Source organism: Bufo gargarizans, chromosome 5 (assembly GCF_014858855.1).
Source record: "Bufo gargarizans isolate SCDJY-AF-19 chromosome 5, ASM1485885v1, whole genome shotgun sequence".
In the NCBI taxonomy this organism is placed as follows: Eukaryota; Metazoa; Chordata; class Amphibia; order Anura; family Bufonidae; genus Bufo; species Bufo gargarizans.
Window position 1 is genome coordinate 186,676,420 of NC_058084.1, and position 20,107 is coordinate 186,696,526.

Below are 20,107 nucleotides of genomic sequence, written 5' to 3' on the forward strand. Positions count from 1 at the left end.
TTTTTCTTTTTATAGACAGTGGTATGAAAAATTTAAAATATCACCAAAAGGTCAAAAAAATAATATGTTTAACATAAAAGCTTGATTTAAACACAAGGTCATTTTCTGATGACACATTCCCTTTAAAGAAAATCTGCAGTGCAAAGCTTTAAAATGATTTGTATATTTGTTTTCTTTTATATCTAGATTGCAGCACTGGTGGGTGTCCGTTAAATGTTACTCTACAGCCTTCAGACTTAGGTGGCTTAAATCGGACCTTCATTTGGAACATCGTGACCTCCAAGAACAGTGGCCTTATACTTGGCTTCTCCACTCCATGGCTGAGACAGATACATCCTTCAAGCCAGTGTTCAGACCTTGTTAGCTTCAATATCAGCACTTATGTTCGTGACTCGTCCTATAACATTGGAACTTTCTGCAGGAATGGTACTATTACACGTATTAAAGTTCAAGAAAGAGGAGTTATTGCTTTAAGTCTGCCATGGAATGCTAATATCAAAGGCCTTGGAATTAGCATCACAAACAGATCTTCCATTAGAAGTGAGTGTCAAAGGAAGCTTTATTACATTTTGTAACCTTTTCCTATGAATCTTGTTAACTTGGTGTACCATATCATTGTCCTAAGGCCATGCCCACATCTGCCTTACGGTATTTCGGTACTGTTTTGGCATTCCTGACAGATCCGATTATAGTGAATGGGGATTCGGTGGACCCCAGCTGTACCGGATATGGCAATTCCGGCACCCTGACCTTGCCAGTACCACAATACCATAACACAGATGTGAACCTACCCTAAGATCTACTCTTTTGATTACAGAATCAGAAAAACATGCCTACAATATACCTAGGGTAGGTACTCTTTAATGTTCCCTAGCTGCATGTGTTTAGGTCTCTGTCCACATCTTTGTTTGCACTCTACTGTGATGACACATACTCGTAGGGATGATGTCATCTGAGCTCGGCTCACTGCAGTAATGTCATCCATAGTAACAGAACTGCAGTGGGCTGTTAGTGGCCAGCTCACTTGCCTGGAGAGTATAATTATTGAAGGTGAGTATAAAGTTTTTTTTATTTTAACATGTTAGACTCCTTTTAGATTAAATGTTTTTATTTTTAGGCCACATACACCTCCATGGTTTTTATTTGCTTATTTTGGGTGTACATCACAGGGGTTTCAGAGTATGCTTCCAAATGTTTAGATACATAAGCATGCCTTGTTCTACTGCCAATTTGTGCCATGGCTCAGGATGCTGACAGTAAAGAACCCCGGTGCAAAAAGTGTGTATGTGCCCATTGCCATTTAATGTCATAAACTGTACACAAAGGGATTATCAGACACGTCATACCTGCCACTAACACACTAGACACACACATCACTCGGACACACATTCCACACATGCCACTAACACTCTTGACACATGCCACACATGTCACTCACAGGCCAGATATGGTCATTGTGGCGCTGTAAGAAGTGGTAGTGGTTCCCAATGGCAGTCCTCCTCACCTTTGCTCTCGCTGGTTCATGCAGTGTAAGGAGGGCGCACCCTTTTTCCTTTGGGGCACACCCTGGTATTGAGGTTTCATGGTGGATATTTGGCAGGATGCAAGACCGGAGAGCAAATGCAGACGCTGGTGGACGGATAGTGAAGTCAAAAATAAAGTCTTTCTTTACTGAATAGATAATGAAAGTAGTAATGATGGTAGTAGTAGTACTCCCTCTCTCTATCTCTCACAAAATACACTTTGCAACCTCAAAAAAATCATAGACATTTAATCCCGTTCTCATTTACTCTTTCTGCAATTTGTGGGCTGAGGGGTGCAGTTCTAAAATCCGGATGGCCAGTGTGTGTCAAAGTGTGGTGGGCAATGAAGCAATATAACCTTTTCCCAGCAGTAAAGTCTTTTGCTTTAAACGTGCGGTACCTTACTGACTTTATGCTGCATGTCCTTTATGGTTCTTGTCCTTCTAAGTTGTCTGCTCTCTTTCTGAGAGGTACTCTGGCAGCTTTTTTTTGTCTCAGGAATGGGGGTTTTCTGGACGAGGCTTTATATAGGGCCTAGTCAGCAGCAGCTGACACATGCACATCTTGTCTCTAGTTCTGACAAGTAGACAGACCCCAAGAGGTGGGACCAACTCATCTCCTAGGCACTAACTGCAAGACGGACATACTTGACTCTATGCTGCCAATAATCAACCATTTGGGATACATAGTGGATAAAGACGTAAGTGTTAATGCATTGCATTCCCATATGTAACTTGGTGAAATAAAATTAACCCTTGTAATGATCCACTGGGACACTGCACACACCAGATACATGCCTCACACACCGCTAACACTCTGGACATGCTACACACACACTAGACATTAATACACTAGGCAAATTGTGCACAATCCACTAACACACTGGACACATGATGAACACAGGTGAAACTAATACATTAGATGCACACAAGCTACTCACACAAGTATACACTGAACTTATCCGTGAATTTCCATACCTATCCTGGCAGCATATAGCCATGTTATCCCTTCATAGTCGGCAGTGTACCTGTGAAGCTCAGCCCCTTGTATTGGGGCAAAGACCTGAACTTCTGGCTAAGCCCCCTCTTTTCAGGTCCCATGTGTAGCAGAAGAGGCTGCACAGGTGGTTTGTCCACCCTGCTGTGGTTTTACAGTAATATGACGCAGTACAGGCATGTACCAAATGTATTCTGCATTGCATGGCTTCATTTAGAATGGTTAAGACTAGAGGAATTGTAAAATGTACCAAATGTATTAGTATCACTGAGCTTTCACAAAACTTCTGATGTGTCATAGTGGTTTTAGTTGATGGGGTCTGAGTGCTCGCTAGAAAGAAGAGAGAGAAGCGCTCACATGGTGCCCACTCATCACTGCAGAAGAGTGAATTAAGAGAAGTCCATAGACTTTCTATTGAGCCCATCTCCTGCAGCGTGGAGAGACGGCACGCTATGTAAGCTCTTCTCTCTTCGTTCTAGCGATCAGTGGGGGTCTCGGAACTTGGAACCTCCACCCATCAAAACTTTAGATTTGTCACTATGACATAACAAAAGTTTTTTGAAAGGTCAATCACCCTTTAAAGGGAACCTGTCACTGGGATTTTGTGTATAGAGCTGAGGACATGGGTTGCTAGATGGCCACTAGCACATCCACAATACCCAGTCCCCATAGCTCTGTGTGCTTTTATTGTGTAATAAAAACGATTTGATATATATGCAAATTAACCTGAGATGTGTCCTGTATGTGAGATGAGTCAGGGACAGGACTCATCTCAGGTTAATTTGCATATGTATCAAATCAGGTTTTCTTTACACAATAAAAGCACACAGAGCTATGGGGACTGGGTATTGCGGATGTGCTAGTGGCCATCTAGCTACCCATGTCCTCAGCTCTATACCAAAAATCCCGTGGACAGGTTCCCTTTAAGCCAATTAGAAGGTGTAGGGAACAAAAAAGGGTGTAACAACGCTAGCGAGTTGTGTGACATTGTGATAAATTAGGGGCAGTTATCAAGATTTCCACAATCTCATAAAATGGTGTATCTTGACAATATGTACGACCATGTTAATGACTATCCTGCACTGTCTGTAGTGTGTGAACGCAGTCTGAGGGGCTAAACCATAGCACTGGTGCAGCTGTGTCTAAGCCTGACATTGGGCACAATGCAGAGCAGATCAGTCCTGGATAACGTTGACGTGATCCCATTTGGACCATGCCTCTCAGATACTGACAGATTTTTCTCTTCACAGGACTGAGTATTGTTGAATCCATTTTCCAACAACAATCCCTTGTAAATCTTCTGTCGGCGAACTACCCTGGCCCGTTTCCTCCTAATGAGCAAATGACCTGGAAATTCATCTTCCCTGAAAACTATGCAGCCAGTGTTCAGTTTCTCAATTATACTCTCCCCACGTGCGTGAAAAAGGAAGAGAATGTGCTTTACTATCTGCCGAAATCCACACTGCTAAAGCTGGCAGACAAGCAGCCCGCCAATATACTTAGCAGCTTCAATTTATCCCTGCAAAACTGTGAGGTAGATAAACCGATGAGTGGTTACCCCGGCCTAAGCCTGAACTTCAGCATCACCGTCCAGAAAAGTGAGCAAAGTAAGTTGTTTTTCCGAATATTAGTTGCAACAACCGCATGACATCCACTATATGATATATTTGCCTGTATACATTTATCCAGTTTCCGTAAGCTCCGATTTCGCTCACCCCCTAGTGCAGCTTCTATTGCTGTCTCATCTAAAAATAATGCTGCATATTGGGAATTTCTTAGCTTTTGTATGATAAACTGAATTGAGTATCATTTTCATTGACCAGAAACCCCTTTTAAATGATAAAATGCTGCATGAAACCACCACTAGAGGGAGCTTTCACAATGCATCTAGGTTGTCTATTTACTGTGTCAGGAAAGATCCCATCTCATCCGTTAAATGGACCCATAGGCTCCATCACATAAATGTCATTCAGTACTGTGCTCCAATCAGCAGCATTTGGCAGGTTTTTTGTTTTGTTTTGTTTCTTTAGCTTTTTGGAAATAGTGCAGCAAGCTGGGCTATTTCATATAGAGGTTGTCTTATAAATGTATACCATGTGGTGGGAGTGTGTATGTATATAGTTCCCCCTCCTCCCCCCCCCCCCAATACTGGTGCCTATTGGATTGATACCACTCAGAGGCATACATATTATGGATCCGTTTTATGGATGGGATTGGATCTTTTCTGGCACATATGATAAATGACACTGAGGACATTGAACTCCATAATAGAACAGCATGTACTACATCTTCTACCGCCATTTCTACATAGTGGACGTAGAATGTGTGCACACGGTGCAGAATCCGTATGACAAAATCCAATCTGATTCTTGCCATGCATTTGAAGTTTGAACAGACAAGGGTCCACATGCTGATTAGCCCCATTCAATTGTGGTAATCCGCATGTGGCTAACCTGCCGCCATATGAAATTCCCATTCAAAGCAATGGGATACAGATGTCGTGGGGATTTCGAAGTGGAGTATGAGCAAAAATCTATATAAAATTACATCCATTTGAATACACCCTTAGAGGTTGTCAAAATAAAACATGGAGTTGGTGGACATTAATTTTTAAGTGAAGAAAAGAGAGAAAATCCAGCTCTTGATAGCAGGGAATCCTTTATTCACAGCGGTATAAAAACGTCCAAATCTACACATTTCGGACCTTTACATGCTGATCCTTACTCGCCTTCGGACCTTTACATGCTGATCCTTACTCGCCTTCGGACCTTTACATGCTGGTCCTTACTCGCCTTCGGACCTTTACATGCTGGTCCTTACTCGCCTTCGGACCTTTACATGCTGGTCCTTACTCGCCTTCGGACCTTTACATGCTGGTCCTTACTCGCCTTCGGACCTTTACATGCTGGTCCTTACTCGCCTTCGGACCTTTACATGCTGGTCCTTACTCGCCTTCGGACCTTTACATGCTGGTCCTTACTCGCCTTCGGACCTTTACATGCTGGTCCTTACTCGCCTTCGGACCTTCAATTATCTATTCATTTTTAAGTGTGTCTGGGACTGTCTAGTATTGCAATGGTGTTCTGTTCAGCTAAGGGCTCTTTCACACTTGCGTTGTCCGGATCCGGCGTGTATTCCACTTGCCGGAATTACACGCCGGATCCGGAAAAACGCAAGTGAACTGAAAGCATTTGATCCGTCTTCAAAATGCGTTCAGTGTAACTATGGCAGCCAGGACGCTATTAAAGTCCTGGTTGCCATAGTAGTAGTGGGGAGCGGGGGAGCAGTATACTTACAGTCCGTGCGGCTCCCAGGGCGCTCCAGAATGACGTCAGAGCGCCCCATGCGCATGGATGACGTGCCATGCGATCACGCCATCCATGCGCGTGGGGCGCCCTGACGTCACTCTGGAGCGCCCCGGGAGCCGCACGGACGGTAAGTATACTGCTCCCCCGCTCCCCACTACACTTTACCATGGCTGCCAGGACTTTAGCGTCCCGGCAGCCATGGTAACCATTCAGAAAAAGCTAAACGTCGGATCCGGCAATGCGCCGAAACGACGTTTAGCTTAAGGCCGGATCCGGATTAATGCCTTTCAATGGGCATTAATTCCGGATCCGGCCTTGCGGCAAGTCTTCAGGATTTTTGGCCGGAGCAAAAAGCGCAGCATGCTGCAGTATTTTCTCCGGCCAAAAAACGTTCCGGTCCGGAACTGAAGACATCCTGATGCATCCTGAACGGATTTCTCTCCATTCAGAATGCATTAGGATAAAACTGATCAGGATTCTTCCGGCATAGAGCCCCGACGACGGAACTCTATGCCGGAAGAAAAGAACGCAAGTATGAAAGAGCCCTAAAACAGTTATTTCAATTTATTTTATTTTTGGTGGTTGGTATTAGTCTACCTTTTAGTATTGTATGATTTATGTGTCTGCATCTATCTTCAGATACAATCTACCCTCTGGATCTGCTGAATGAAAAAGGCCTGGTTGTGCGCATACGCAAGAGATCGTTTGGACGCCAGTTTACTCCTGTCTGTGTCATCTGTAAGGGATCTACAGACTGTAATTCTGATCTTGTGCTTGAGGGAGGGAAGTACTACAGAATCTCATTTCTTTGTGACAATCTGAACAGTCTGGTTGTAACAGCAGAAAAAGAAATAGGTAGGAATATGAATCTACATAATTTGATTCACAATCTTACTGTAAGTGCCTTTTTTTAAATCTGCCCATTGACAATATTTGGGGGGTATCGGTGGAGTATAAAATGTTGATGTTCATGCGCTTTATTTACTGTCTAGCTGTCACTTTTTTTTTTTTATTCTCTCCATTATTACGGTTATCAAAACTGCCAGGAGCTTGCTGTATACTTGTGAATTTTAGACACCCATAAAGGCTGCTTGAGAATATTTTCTGGTAATTGTTAGCACATTTTGTAATGCTGTAGGTGTTCTGTTAATTTGGGTGCAGAGGGGGGGGCAGTCACTGGTTGTAACGGATCTCCTGGCACCCCGACCGGGTACCTCCATTGATGGATGCTCCCAGTGCTTCCCGAGGACTCCAAGCACTCCGTTCTACACCAAAACCACCACAGGAGCCAGGAACAGGAACAGCTCTTACAAGAGCTAGAAGTAATAGCCAGGGGAGTATACACGTATAGCAATCCCCACACACATGAGACGAGGCTCTATGTTGAATGTAAAACAGCAACTCTTTATTGGGTTATTTTTCAGCCTTTTATGCAGGTCTCCTAGCAAGGGACACTCCCCCTGGGGCCCTTGTAGAAGACTGTGACAGTTTTTATATTTTGGCCCATCACATGCATATACAGTATTGAAACCTTCCCAGCAATTGTACACAAAACCCCCTTCCCTCTGTCTGTAACACAATTAACAAAATACAATGAGCATGGTCTTTGACGCAATTAACTAACACACCGGCATTGTCTGAGACGCAATCAACAAAATACAATTACCAAACGTAATGGGCTAACTTAATCACTCACAGACAGAAAATACACTTTTTTCTCAACACACAGAAAACACCTCAAAACCCCACATATCCCCATAATGTATACATCCATGGATAGCTCTGATCTGGGTGAACAACATATCCAAAAATCGCCCAGATCCGGCCAGGGGTTCCCGAATTCAAAGTTAGTATGGGCCATAATCCTGAGGCAAGAGGCTGGTAGCCAGGCCCCTCCAAAACCCAGTGGCGAGGTTGGTTTCGCCACACTGGTATAGCTGGAAAATTGTTGCTCATGCATTAACTGTTGTGACCTTAACAGGGCCAGATGGAAGTTTGTGGAAACATCTAGGGAACTTTTTCGTGTAGGAACCCCTCTCCAGAACCAGTCATATAATATGCACCTAACTAAAGATAGATATAAAAATTATATACTTGTCATCAGATTCCATCAATGTTAAGGTTACCTATGACTGTTAGGGCTCATGTACAGGATTGAACATATTTTTTTCCCGTGTACTTTCAGGTTTTTTTTGTGGCTCGTATGAGGAACAATTCACTTCCATGAGGCCGCAAAAAAAAATGACCAGTGTGCATTCCGTATTCATATGTCCACATGGCCATTCCACAAAAAATTAGAACCTGTCCAGATTATGGACACGGATAGGACTATTAGGGGCGGGCTGTTCCGTTCCATAAAATGCGGGATCCAAGTGGCCAGTCCCCCCCCCTTCCCCCTTCTTATTCAGACTGTCATTTTCCTGGCATCAGATGCGCTATGTTAAACACCCCTTTCATTTTGGTGGATCTTGGGGCCATCCATGCGCTAGAGTTTTCTGGTGTAAATTATATTAAAGAGGTTTGCTGCTTTCCGGTTACTGTTGATGGATGTCTTTGTAAAATGACTATATGGCACTTACAAATATATATATTTTTTTGTTCTTTTTTTAATATTCTGCACCATTTTCTATATTTCATAAGGTAGGATTCCTTGTTTGCCAAGTCCTTTGTGCTATCCACACAGAGGTCCAGTCCATAAAATGGCTGCTGATGGAGGGTCATGTGACCAAGCAAATCGCCTCCATGTAATGTCTCCTGCATTCAAATACACCGCACCTGCACTGACCCTCAATCAGCGGCCATCTTATGGACAGGTCTCCTTTGTGGACAGCACAGAAGATTTGCCCAACAAGGTGACATGACTTATGAAATGTAGCAAACAGTACAGAAAATCAACCAAGGATATTTTAGTAAGTGCCATATAGTCATCTTACATACACCTTTGGTCAACAGTAGCCAGAAAGTGTCTAACCCGTTGAAATATCCTGGGTTGCCTAGCCCCTGCCTCTAATGCCCCACCACACCCTTACCCTGTGATGTCTACTTAGTGTTGAGCTCGTGCCAGCCCCCCCCCCCCTTGCAAATTACTGTGCAAATAGGGCTTCTGCAAACTGCCATAGGGCGTTTGATAATGGCCCCCTTCCCCTGATGTACAGTTTTTGGTAAAGGGTGAAATTATTATTAATTATTATTATTATTATTATCTTCTATTATTTTCTTGCATACCACTTAACGTTGCTGTGTGTATATAAGGTATCTTTCTCTTTCGTTGTGTTTCTAGAATGCTGGAATCTCACCGCCTGTAACATCCGCAATATGTCCCTTACCATCCCTCAGTCCTTTATTGGCTTTCCGGTACAGCTTGAGAGTTACACCTGGAAGTTGATCGCTCCGGAATACATCAGTACTGAAATAGTTTCAAAGTCCACATACCTACAACAGCATGTTTCAGATAAGCCATGCAATGCGACAACTGTGGGGTTTACCTACGATATCTTGAGTTCCACTAACAAAAGCGAATTTAAACTTGGGACTTTTTGCCCTAATGGATCGATTGAAAAGATTCAGATGAGAGACAATGTTACTATTATCCTAAATATACCAAGGAATGGAGATCTCAACAAGCTTCCGACCCATGACCTCCAGGTGTCTTTTGTATCATTCATTAAAGGTATGGTGCTGGTACTAACCATTGTGAGGCGTCAAGGAGGCCACACACCTCAGACAGAAGTAGGTTGACAGCTGAACAAGTGTTGAACAAACGATCATCACTGTTCGCTGGTAACCCAATGTACGATGGCTTGGTTGAACTCTTCAGTTTTGTATTAACTTTAATGTATATGGCCACCTTTTAATTTAATGGATATTTTGCAAACTGCTACACATTGGTTGTGGCATGTTAAAGGGCATCTGTCAGCAGATTTGTACCTATAAAACTGGCTAACTTGGTAGCTGAAGTGAAGACATCTGTGTGAGTCCAATTTTCATATGTGTCTGCATTGCTGAGAAAAATAAAGTTGTAATATATGCAAATTAGCCTCTAGGAGCAATGGGGGCGTTACTGTTACTCCTAGAGGCTCAGCTCTCTCTGCAACTGCCTTGCACTTTGACAGGACCAGTCAGTGAAACCGCCATCGCTCCTTTCCTGTCAATCAAAGTTGAGCTGGAGCAGCAGTTGCAGAGAGAGCAGAGCTTCTAAGTGTAATGTTTATGCCCCCATTGCTCCTAGAGGCTTATTTGCATATATTAAAACATCATTTTTCTCAGCAACGCGGCCACATATGAACATGGGACCAACAGAGATGCCTTCAGCTGCCAAGCGCACACAAAAAGGTCAGCCAGTTTCATAGGTACAAATCTGCTGACATATGCCCTTTAAGCCCACTGGAGGGTCTTCACTCAAGGTCTACTGAGCAAGAGTCCAGTATGTCTACTAAGGCTACTTTCACACTAGCGGCACGGACCTCCGGCAGGCTGTTCCGTCGGGTGAACAGTCTATCGGATCCGTCCTGCCGCTAGTGACCGTGTGCCTCCGGACTGCTGCTCTGTCCCCATTGACTATAATGGGGGCGAAGGCGGAGTTTGGCGAGAGGCTGCCGGAATAAATGTCAGACATGTCGTAGTTTTATTCCGGCAGCCTCTCGCCGTGCCTCGCTGGAACTATAGTTAATGTGGACGGAGTGGTATGCCGGAGGTACACGGTCACTAGCAGCAGGACGGTTCCGACAGGCTGTTCACCCAACGGAACAGCCTGCTGGAGCTCCGTGCTCAAGTGTGAAAGTAGCCTTATAATTGTGTTGGAAACTTATTTTTTCATCACACTCGCGTCCAAAATTACATTTACTGTAGTACATCTATAGCTGGACTAGTAACTAACCTACTCTACATATCATAGTAAATAGGGTAATGGTCTAGTCAGAATTACTAGTAAGGCCCCTTGCAGACAAGTGTGTGTGTGTGTGTGTGTGGATTAGGTGTGGATTCGTTGCGGATGCGTTCAGTGAAAAATGCACGATTTCACAAGCAAGTACATTCCGTTTTTTTTGCGATCGCGTTCAGTTGTTTGTTTTTTTATCGCGCGGGTGCAATGCGTTTTATTGCATTTTGCACGCACGTGATAAAAAACAATGTTTACAAACAACATCTCTTAGCAACCATCTTGCTTACGGATGCAATGCGATTTTCACGCAGCCCCATTCACTTCTATGGGGCCAGCGTTGTGTGAAAATCGCTGAATATAGAACATGCTGCGATTTTCACACAACGCACAATGCGTGACAAAACATCGCTCATGTACACAACCCCATTGAAATTGGTATCGCGCATTGCACCCGTGCGGAATACTCGCTCGTCTGCGAGGGGTCTAAGACCTGAATTTTTGTTAGTTTGTACTGTATGTGTAGTCCAGTGTCTGCAGTATCTGTACTCATTGGAGGGGAATTTATCATGAGGGGAATATTTGAAGTCCGTTTTACTTGAGTCTTTGTTGGAGTACTTTACGCCACATTTACCAAATGTCACATATTTGATAAATTTGTGTTATCCTTAAGGCCCCATGCACACGGCCGTGTTTCACAGCCGTGTGCGGGCCGTGGAACCGCGGCCTGGATCCCTCCTGAGAGCAGGAGCGCACGGCGTCACTGGTTGCTATGACGCCGTGCGCTCCCTGCTGCCGCCGCAATACAGTAATACACTGGTATGATCTATACCAGTGTATTACTGTACTGTGCCGGCAGCAGGGAGCGCACGGCGTCATAGCAACCAGTGACGCCGTGCGCTCCTGCTCTCAGGAGGGATCCAGGCCGCGGTTCCACGGCCCGCACACGGCTGTGAACAACGGCCGTGTGCATGGGGCCTAAACTTAACACTTTTGTCTAGATAAGCTACTCCAGTTTTCCTACTCCATGGGCCAGATTTATCATTAGCTCAAGTCAGAATAATGAAGTGAAAAAGTCACCCAAAAATTTGCAAACGCTAAAACTGCGCACAAATTTGCAATTTTTTTTCTGCTCTGCACTATGCTCGCCAGTTTTCTGAAAGTGGGTGTGTTTTCTTATGTAAATTTATCTCTAGACAGATTTACTATTGGGACTATTTAAAAAGTCGCAAAAAAATGCGCAATTTCACTCCCGTGAGGACCATGCTTATTTTATAGAACTTTTTAATAGAATATGCGACTTTTTCGTAAAGACGTGCGACTTTTGTAAAGCTGCTTACTGACGGATAAACTGCTACCGTCCAACCACATTTACTACAATCTTAAAGGGCCGATCATAAATCTGACTTGGCTAAAACTGACTTTAGCCATATGTGAAAGTGGAGTGAGCTGTCAGAGTAATGATAAATCTGGCCCCATGTTCCTACTGGAGTGAGATTGCGACTTTAAAAAAAAAGTCTTAGCGCTGAATGAGTGAAGCTCCTTAACATAGCTAACCACACCCACTTTCCCACCCATATTTCAGAACTGGAGTGACTGGTCATTTTGAGGCTTTTGAAATCAAAGTGGAGGTTTGATAAATCTTGGCCTTTGTTGTGGCTATATGTGCAGTTGTATGCCTATTACTTATTATTATTGTTTTTTCTATTGAAATAATCTGTTGCTAGTAAAAATTTATGGGATTGTCCAAGTGTTGAATACTGATAACCTGTCCTCAGCACAGGTCATCAATATCCGACTTCTAGAACCTCCACTGATCAGCTGTTTGAAGAGGCAGCAGCTTTCTCATAATTTACCACAACAGCGCCATACATTGGATAGTGGCTGTGCTTGGTATTACAGCTCAGCACCATTGACTTGAATGGAACTAATTTGCGCCCAGGCCATGTGACTGATGAACGTAACGTCGCTCGCCTAAGAAGAGGCCGCGGTGCTAATGTCTCTAAAAACAGCGCATCAGCAGGAGTTCCAGAAGTCAGACCTCCCACTAATCAGTTAACCGGAGGATAGGTCATCAGTATTAAACACTCAGACAATTGCTTTACCTAGTACCTTTTTAAATACCTTTTATATACCACAAATATATTTACATTACTAGTGTTGGCTGTATTAGGATTTGATTTGCTTATAGGAATTCTTTTTGATGGTCATGTAGGCAGCAACAAAAATAAAAACACTTAAAGGAGCTGTCCAACCTTTTTGAAATGATGGCCTATATAGGCCATCAGTATCTTATCGGTGGGGTCCGCATTTGAACAGCACTGCTGTAACTAGCCCCATCCACTGTACAACAGATGGAGCTGTGTAGTTCCGGTGCCAGAGCTACTGTAGAACAGCTGATCGGCATGGGGGTATCAGAAAGTGATGGCCTATTGTCTAAAACTTTTAGTCCTAGCATTTATACAAATGTTACTTTGACACCTACTGCTTACCTAAACATTGCAGACCGAGTACACCCCTTTATGGCTATGGTATTCTCTAATGCCAATTGCCTCTTTCAGTAGGACAATGCACCCTACCACACCATAGACATTGTTCAGAAATGATTTGAGGAGCACGATAAAGATTTCAAGGAGTTGTCTTGGCCTCCAAATTCTCCAGATCTAAATCCAATCCAAGCATCTGTGGGATATGCTGGAAAAACAAGTTAGATCCATGCAGGCCACACTCCATGGATCAGATACCACAAGACACCTCCCAGTGAACCTTTGGAGTCCATGCCTCAAATGGTCAGAGCTGTATAAAGGGGACTTGGACAATATAAGACTTGGACATTATTGGGCATTATTTTAACATTGTGGATGATTGATATACAGTGTTTATTCGTAATATTTTAGGCTTTGGTAGCAATGCTCTTTAATAACTCTGAAGAGCCTACACTGATTTGCTACATTAGAGTTCCCTTCTATTTCCTACTTGGTGTTTTTTAGTGTATGTTTTTTCTTAATCGTTAGTATTTTTTTTTTTTCAGAGGAGTGCATATTCACTGTGTCTCCAAAAACTGAAGATACCATCCATCTACAAACGCCACATTGGGACAACGGGCTTCCAGATTACGTGTCTGTTTCGTGGAGTATAAATTTACCTAAAAAGAGATCTGGAAGGTTGAAATTCGGTCAAGACAAGATGGACATATCATGTGAAATGGGCCGTGCTTATGTCAATATAAGGGAACAGCAAGATGATGGGCCAGGCATAGTACGAAGAGAGGATCAACAACTACCTAGTGTATTGGATATGTACTCTGCATTCTGGGTTAACATTTCCAACTGCAAACCATGGACGGGGACAAGGAAGCTTAAACTGCAGGTGTCTATTACCTTCAATCAAATATCCCCAGGTGAGATTTTGCTTATTAATATTTCATAGCAACATACACTACATAGTTGCCAACTGTCCGAATTTGCAGGGACTGTCCTGGTTTTCAGAGAGAGAGTCCCAGCAAATTTGTGCTGTCCTGGGCCGAAAATGGGGCTAACGACAACCTCGCCCATAAATGGCCATTTCTGGGTGGAAATGCACATTCCCGATTTTTCTTTCCTTAGAGGGCGACTCCTTGCCATGGTTACAGGCCTAAGTATTAAACTACTTTGACATCAGCGTTTTGGAATTCCGGTTTTGGGGGTCAAGCCGGGCCAAAACAGTTCAGTTTAGGGCCAATGTATTGTGAATGCAGTATGCATTCCATTTTGTGACCAGACACAAAACCGCTGCAAGATCGTTCCATTTCGATTAAAAACTGCATCCTAATGGAATGAATGCATCCTGATGTGTTAAATCAAACAGAACCATTTTGGTCCGGTTTTGAGATCCTCAGCCGGATCTCAAAGCTAGAAACCAAAGCGCAGATGTGAAGAGAGCCTTAAAAGGTCATTAGAAAGATATTTGTACTGTGTGTTCATATATTTGTAATGTAAGAATGTAATTGCATCTCCCCTAAGCCACCTTTTTTCCACACTGAATGAAATTTTTTTGCATGTTTCACACATTCCCTTGACCTTCTCCCCAGTGGCGTGCCTAGGGTGTTTGGCACCCAGGGCGGGTCCTTTCTCTGGCACAACCACCCCCCGCCACCAATACGCTAAAGAAATTGTGCCCCCCTCACAGTAGTATTACACTCATTGTACAACCTTCACAGTAGTTTTGTCCAGATATGTGCCCCCTCACAGTATTTATGCCTTCACTGTACAACTTTCACAGTAGTTATACCCACATCGTGCCCCCTTATAGTACTTATCCCTTTTTTATGCCCTCATTGTGCCCCCGCTACAGTAGTTATGCCCTCTGTGCCCCTTTCACAGCTATTTGTGCCCCCTTCACAGCTCTAATGCCCATTCTGTGCCCCATAACAGTAGTAATGCCCTCTGTGTCCCTTCACAGTAGTAATGCCTATTGGGCCCCATAACAGTTATGCCCACCCCCTTCACAGTAGTAATGCCTTCTGTGCCTCCCTCACAGTATTAATGCCCTCTGTGCCTCTTCATAGTAGTAATGCCCATTGTTCCCCTTCATAGTAATAATGCTCTTTGTGCCCCCTTCACAGCACTAATTCCAATTGTGCCCCCTCCATAGTAATAATGCCCTCTGTGCCAGTGCTGAAGGCTCAGGCTCCTCCTACACAGACTGGCAGCTCGATCTGTGCCCGCAGGCTGAATGGTGGAGCAGGGTGAAGTCCCCGTGCTTCACCATTCAGTGCGCCCCTGGCCTGTAGAAAAGGAGCGCGGGGAGCTGAGCGGTGAGTGAATGACAGGACCCAGCTCCTGGCGCTCCAGCAATCAGCACTTCCATCTGTATTGATGGAAGCGCTTATTGCTTCTGGCACCCCCTGACAGCGGGCGTTCCGCCCCTGCCCCGAGTACGCCACTGCTTCTCGCAGTACTGCACTTGCTCAAATGTATTTATGTGCTTGCTATACACAGGTGGTCTGACTAGTGGTGTTGTATAGAGGCACACTATGTTCTTGTCATGTGTGTGTGTGCCTCTTTTGATGCGTCCTATGCTACCTGGCAAAAGTTGCTAAAATGTACTGTTTAAAGTCTGGAAAATCCCTTTTAAAGCAATTTAGAGTCAGTTACATGACCTGAAGCTGCAACCTAAAGAAAGCTATGTAATTTCCAAGTTGATAGTAGTAGACTGCTTTTGTCGACTTGGTTTGGTAGCAACAAAATATGTATCTGTAAAGATATGCTTTGCCAAAGAGGCGCTGGTAGGCTGCGGACTGTCACGTGAAATTGTCGGCATTGTAATAAGGACTGGCGTTCTTGGCTTTACAACCCTGTTAAATGACACCGAGAAAGACTTTGGGGGAGAGTGATTAAACTGGTGTAAAGTAGAACTGGCTTAGTTGCCCATAGCAACCAATCCGATTCCACCTTTCATTTTCCATTGGAGCTGTGAAAAATAAAAAGGTGGAATCTGGTTGCTATGGGCAACTAAGCCAGTTCTACTAGTTTGATAAACGACCCCCTTTTATTTTTTCTGATACTGTGCTGAAAATATTAACTAAATATTTACTTTAAAATACAAATAAATCAAAGTCTCGAGTGATAATTATCATGTTCTGGAAACAGCTGCTGGCCATTATGTAAGTACTGTAATAAAAAATGATCATTCATATATTTTTCTGTTTTTGTTTCTGCAGTTTTAAAAATTATACTAATTGCAGCATCTGCGGCGCTTGGTGTTGTTCTGGCGGTAATAGCAACGGTTTGCTGCATCAAAAAAAAGTAAGTGTTGTATTGTAGGGAGATGAGAGCGAATGATTTACAACAGTCAAAATATCATAAATCGTATTAAATCTTGGAATACAACAGCAACGCAAGACGTTCAAATCTCAGATGACATGCAATATATTAGGAGAGTTTTATCACAAGTAATAGAAATAAAGAAAGCGCCCAGTCAGATTACAGCTCTCATTTGAGAAAAGTGCATGAATATGAAAGCAGCATCTTGATTGGCTGCTATAGGCAACTGCTCCACTTATACTTGCCATGGGTTCCTTTAAGTCTCCACCATAGTGTCTTCAAATGATACACAGTAGCTGTGTGGGAGGAAACATTAGGAGGAGATGGCAATGGGTGTAGTGGGCGGAGTTTTAGGACCAAGGAAAGGTGTAGTAGGCATTTACATTTCTGGCAGCAGCACACAGCATTATGGGAAGTGTTGTGGCTACCGCACATCTACACCCACAACCTGGAAGTTTGGATTGTAAACTATGGCACACAGTGGGAGAAGAGATTAAAGTGAAGATTTGGGAAAAGTTTACAGGTGCACTATTATGCACTGTAGACTAGAAGAGGTTTACACAATTAAATGACTTTTTTAGGATTCCGCACAACCCCTTTAAATTGTCACATCCATTATAGTAGTAAAATAGCCAATACTTATTCAAACCCTTATTTACATGCATTGTACTATAATTTGCTGCAAGTTTGTGGTGCAGAATATGCATTCCAATTCCACCAGCATCTGGGTTCACCCTAAAAGCTACTCCTGACCATATTCCAAGGTGCACGAGTTAGTACACACAGATTTAGGCCTCATGCACAAGATAGTTGTTTTTTTGCGTCCGCAAATTGTGCATCCGCAAAAAAAAACGGATGCGGCATCCGTTTTTGTGGAGGATCCTTTTTTTTTTTTTAACTGATCCCTTGTAATAAATGCCTATCCTTGTCCGCAAATGTGAAAAAAGTAGGACATGCACAATTTTTTTTTTGCTGAAGGGAAACACGGACAACGGGCACAGAACACAAACGGATAAACTATCAGCATTTTTTTGCTGACCCATTGAAATGAATGGGTCCCCATCCTATCCGCAAAAAAAACGGAACGGAGGCCGATAAAAACAACTGCCGTGTGCATGAGGCCTTAGACTGTAGTTAACAGCGCATACATACAATGATTTAATGGGACTGCAAAAAACATTACAAAAGGCCTCATCCTAAACAGACCTAGTACCCCACATTAAAGGGATTATCCCATGATTAATATATAAAAAAAAAAAAATCAGCTCAGCGGGCAGCTAAAGGTTGGAACTGAGCATGTACGTCCACCTCAGTGAGGTGGACAGAGATAAGAAAGTGAAAACACACCGCAGCTGGTGCTATACAGATACATTTTATTGAATAACTCAATGGCTATACTAAATTTTAAATCACATTAAATTACAAAAGTATTCAAATCCAGATGCTGGTTTTACAACTGCAGATAATTTTTCATGAGACAACCCCTTTAACACAGGCTGTGTTCACATCACAATTTTGTCCCACATATAGTGGATTTCAGGAGATGAATGGGAGCCACAGCCGCAGGGTGCCTGCTGTCTTAACAATATAATAATAGCAAAGACAGGTGCACTCTGCGGACTTAATAAACCCTCAAACAGGCTACAATTTGCAGGAGCTCACCAAAATTGGACTGTTGAAGACTGGAAAAATGTTGCCTGGTCTGATGAGTCTCGATTTCTGTTGAGACATTCAAATGGTAGAGTCCGAATTTGGTGTAAACAGAATGAGAACATGTATCCATCATGCCTTGTTACCACTGTGTGTAATGGTGTGGGGGATGTTTTCTGGGCACACTTTAGGCCCCTTAGTGCCAATTGGCCATCGTTTAAATGCCACGGGCTACCTGAGCATTGTTTCTGACCATGTCCATCCCTTCATGACCACCATGTACCCATCCTCTGATGGCTACTTCCAGCAGGATAATGCACCATGTCACAAAGCTCAAATCATTTCAAATTGGTTTCTTGAACATGACAATGAGTTCACTGTACTAAAATGGCCCCCACAGTCACCAGATCTCAACCCAATAGAGCATCTTTGGGATGTGGTGGAACGGGAGCTTCGTGCCCTGGATGTGCATCCCTCAAATCTCCATCAACTGCAAGATGTTATCCTATCAATATGGGCCAACATTTCTAAAGAATGCTATCAGCACCTTGTTGAATCAATGCCACGTAGAATTAAGGCAGTTCTGAAGGCAAAAGGGGTTCCAACACCGTATTAGTATGGTGTTCCTAATAATTCTTTACGTGAGTGTGTATATACACACACACACACACACACACACACACACAGTTAAGCAAGTTGAAGATTAAATGATCTCCAAAAGGCATAAAGTTCCTTTTGTATTTTAAGCAAAACATTTTTTTATTTTCATCTTTAAAACTTTTAAACTAACAAACAAGGAAAGGTCCCAAAGCAAAACTAGGTACCATGGTTAGTACCTAGCAGCACCCCCTTTGGCAAGTATCACAGCTTGTAAACGTTTTTTGTAGCCAGCCAAGAGTCTTTCAATTCTTGTTTTGAGGGATTTTCATCTATTTTTCCTTGCAAAAGTCTTCAAGTTCTGTGAGATTCCTGGGCCTGCTCTTCTGAGGTCTATCCACAGATTTTCAATTATGTTCAGATCAGCGGACTTTGAAATCCATGGTAAAATCTTGCGCCTTTTGAGGTAGTCTATTGTGGATTTTGAGGTGTGTTTAGGATCATTATCCATTTGTTGAAGCCATCCTCTTTTCAACTTAATTTTTTTTTTACAGTTGGTGTTATGTTTACTTCCAGAATTTGCTAGAATTTCATTGAATCCAGTCTTCCCTCTACCTGTGAAATGTTCCCCTTGCCTTTGGCTGCAACACAACCCCAATGCATAATTGATCCATCCCCATGTTTAATAGTTGGGGAGTTCTTTTCATGAAATTATGTGCCCTTTTTTCTCCAAACATCTTTGCGCATTGTGGCCAAAGGATTCTATTTTAAACCCCTTGGGTCCACAGGACTTGTTTCCGAAATGCATCAGGCTTGTTTAGTTGTTCTTTTGTAAACTTCTGGCACTGAATTTTGTGGTGAGGATGCAGGAGAGGTTTTCTTCTGATGACCATTTCGAATTGAGAAAATGGCAACCTGAAAACACTTCATCTTCTTATAGGCTTCTCCTGCTTTGTGGGCCTCAACCATTTTAATTTTCAGAGTGGTAGGCAGCTGCTTAGAAGAACCTATGGTTGCTGTGTTTTTGGGACAAGGTTAGAGGAGTCTGGATATTTATAAAGCTTTGAAATTTGCAACAGCTGGCCTTTCCTAATGATTGTGAACAAGAGTACTGAAATCCTCCTTAGGTTCCCATACTTTTGCAAGGTTCTCCTTTCCTTTTTTTTCACTCTAAAATTCTATAAATAATGCACTGATATTGCTTATAATGTTGAACCGTGTTTTCATCTTCAACTTTATGCCTTTTGGAGATCATTTCATCTTCAACTTACTTAACTGTTCACAGCGGCAATAATTTTGACCAAGGGTGGCCAAACTTTTGCATGCCACTGTGTATGTATATGTATGTGTGTG

At 43.0% G+C, this 20,107-nt stretch overlaps 1 protein-coding gene across 1 annotated transcript in view; it reads left to right on the forward strand.

Annotated features, from left to right (window-relative positions):
• The window catches only part of CDCP1 (CUB domain containing protein 1), a 67,738-nt gene that overhangs the window by 38,617 nt on the left and 9,014 nt on the right, over positions 1-20,107 (forward strand). Inside the window, exons 3-8 of the mRNA XM_044294961.1 lie at positions 187-540; positions 3,770-4,126; positions 6,467-6,682; positions 9,108-9,497; positions 13,735-14,103; positions 16,405-16,489. Of these exons, the coding sequence (XP_044150896.1) occupies positions 187-540; positions 3,770-4,126; positions 6,467-6,682; positions 9,108-9,497; positions 13,735-14,103; positions 16,405-16,489 (1,771 nt within the window). The remainder of the gene's footprint in view (positions 1-186; positions 541-3,769; positions 4,127-6,466; positions 6,683-9,107; positions 9,498-13,734; positions 14,104-16,404; positions 16,490-20,107) is intronic.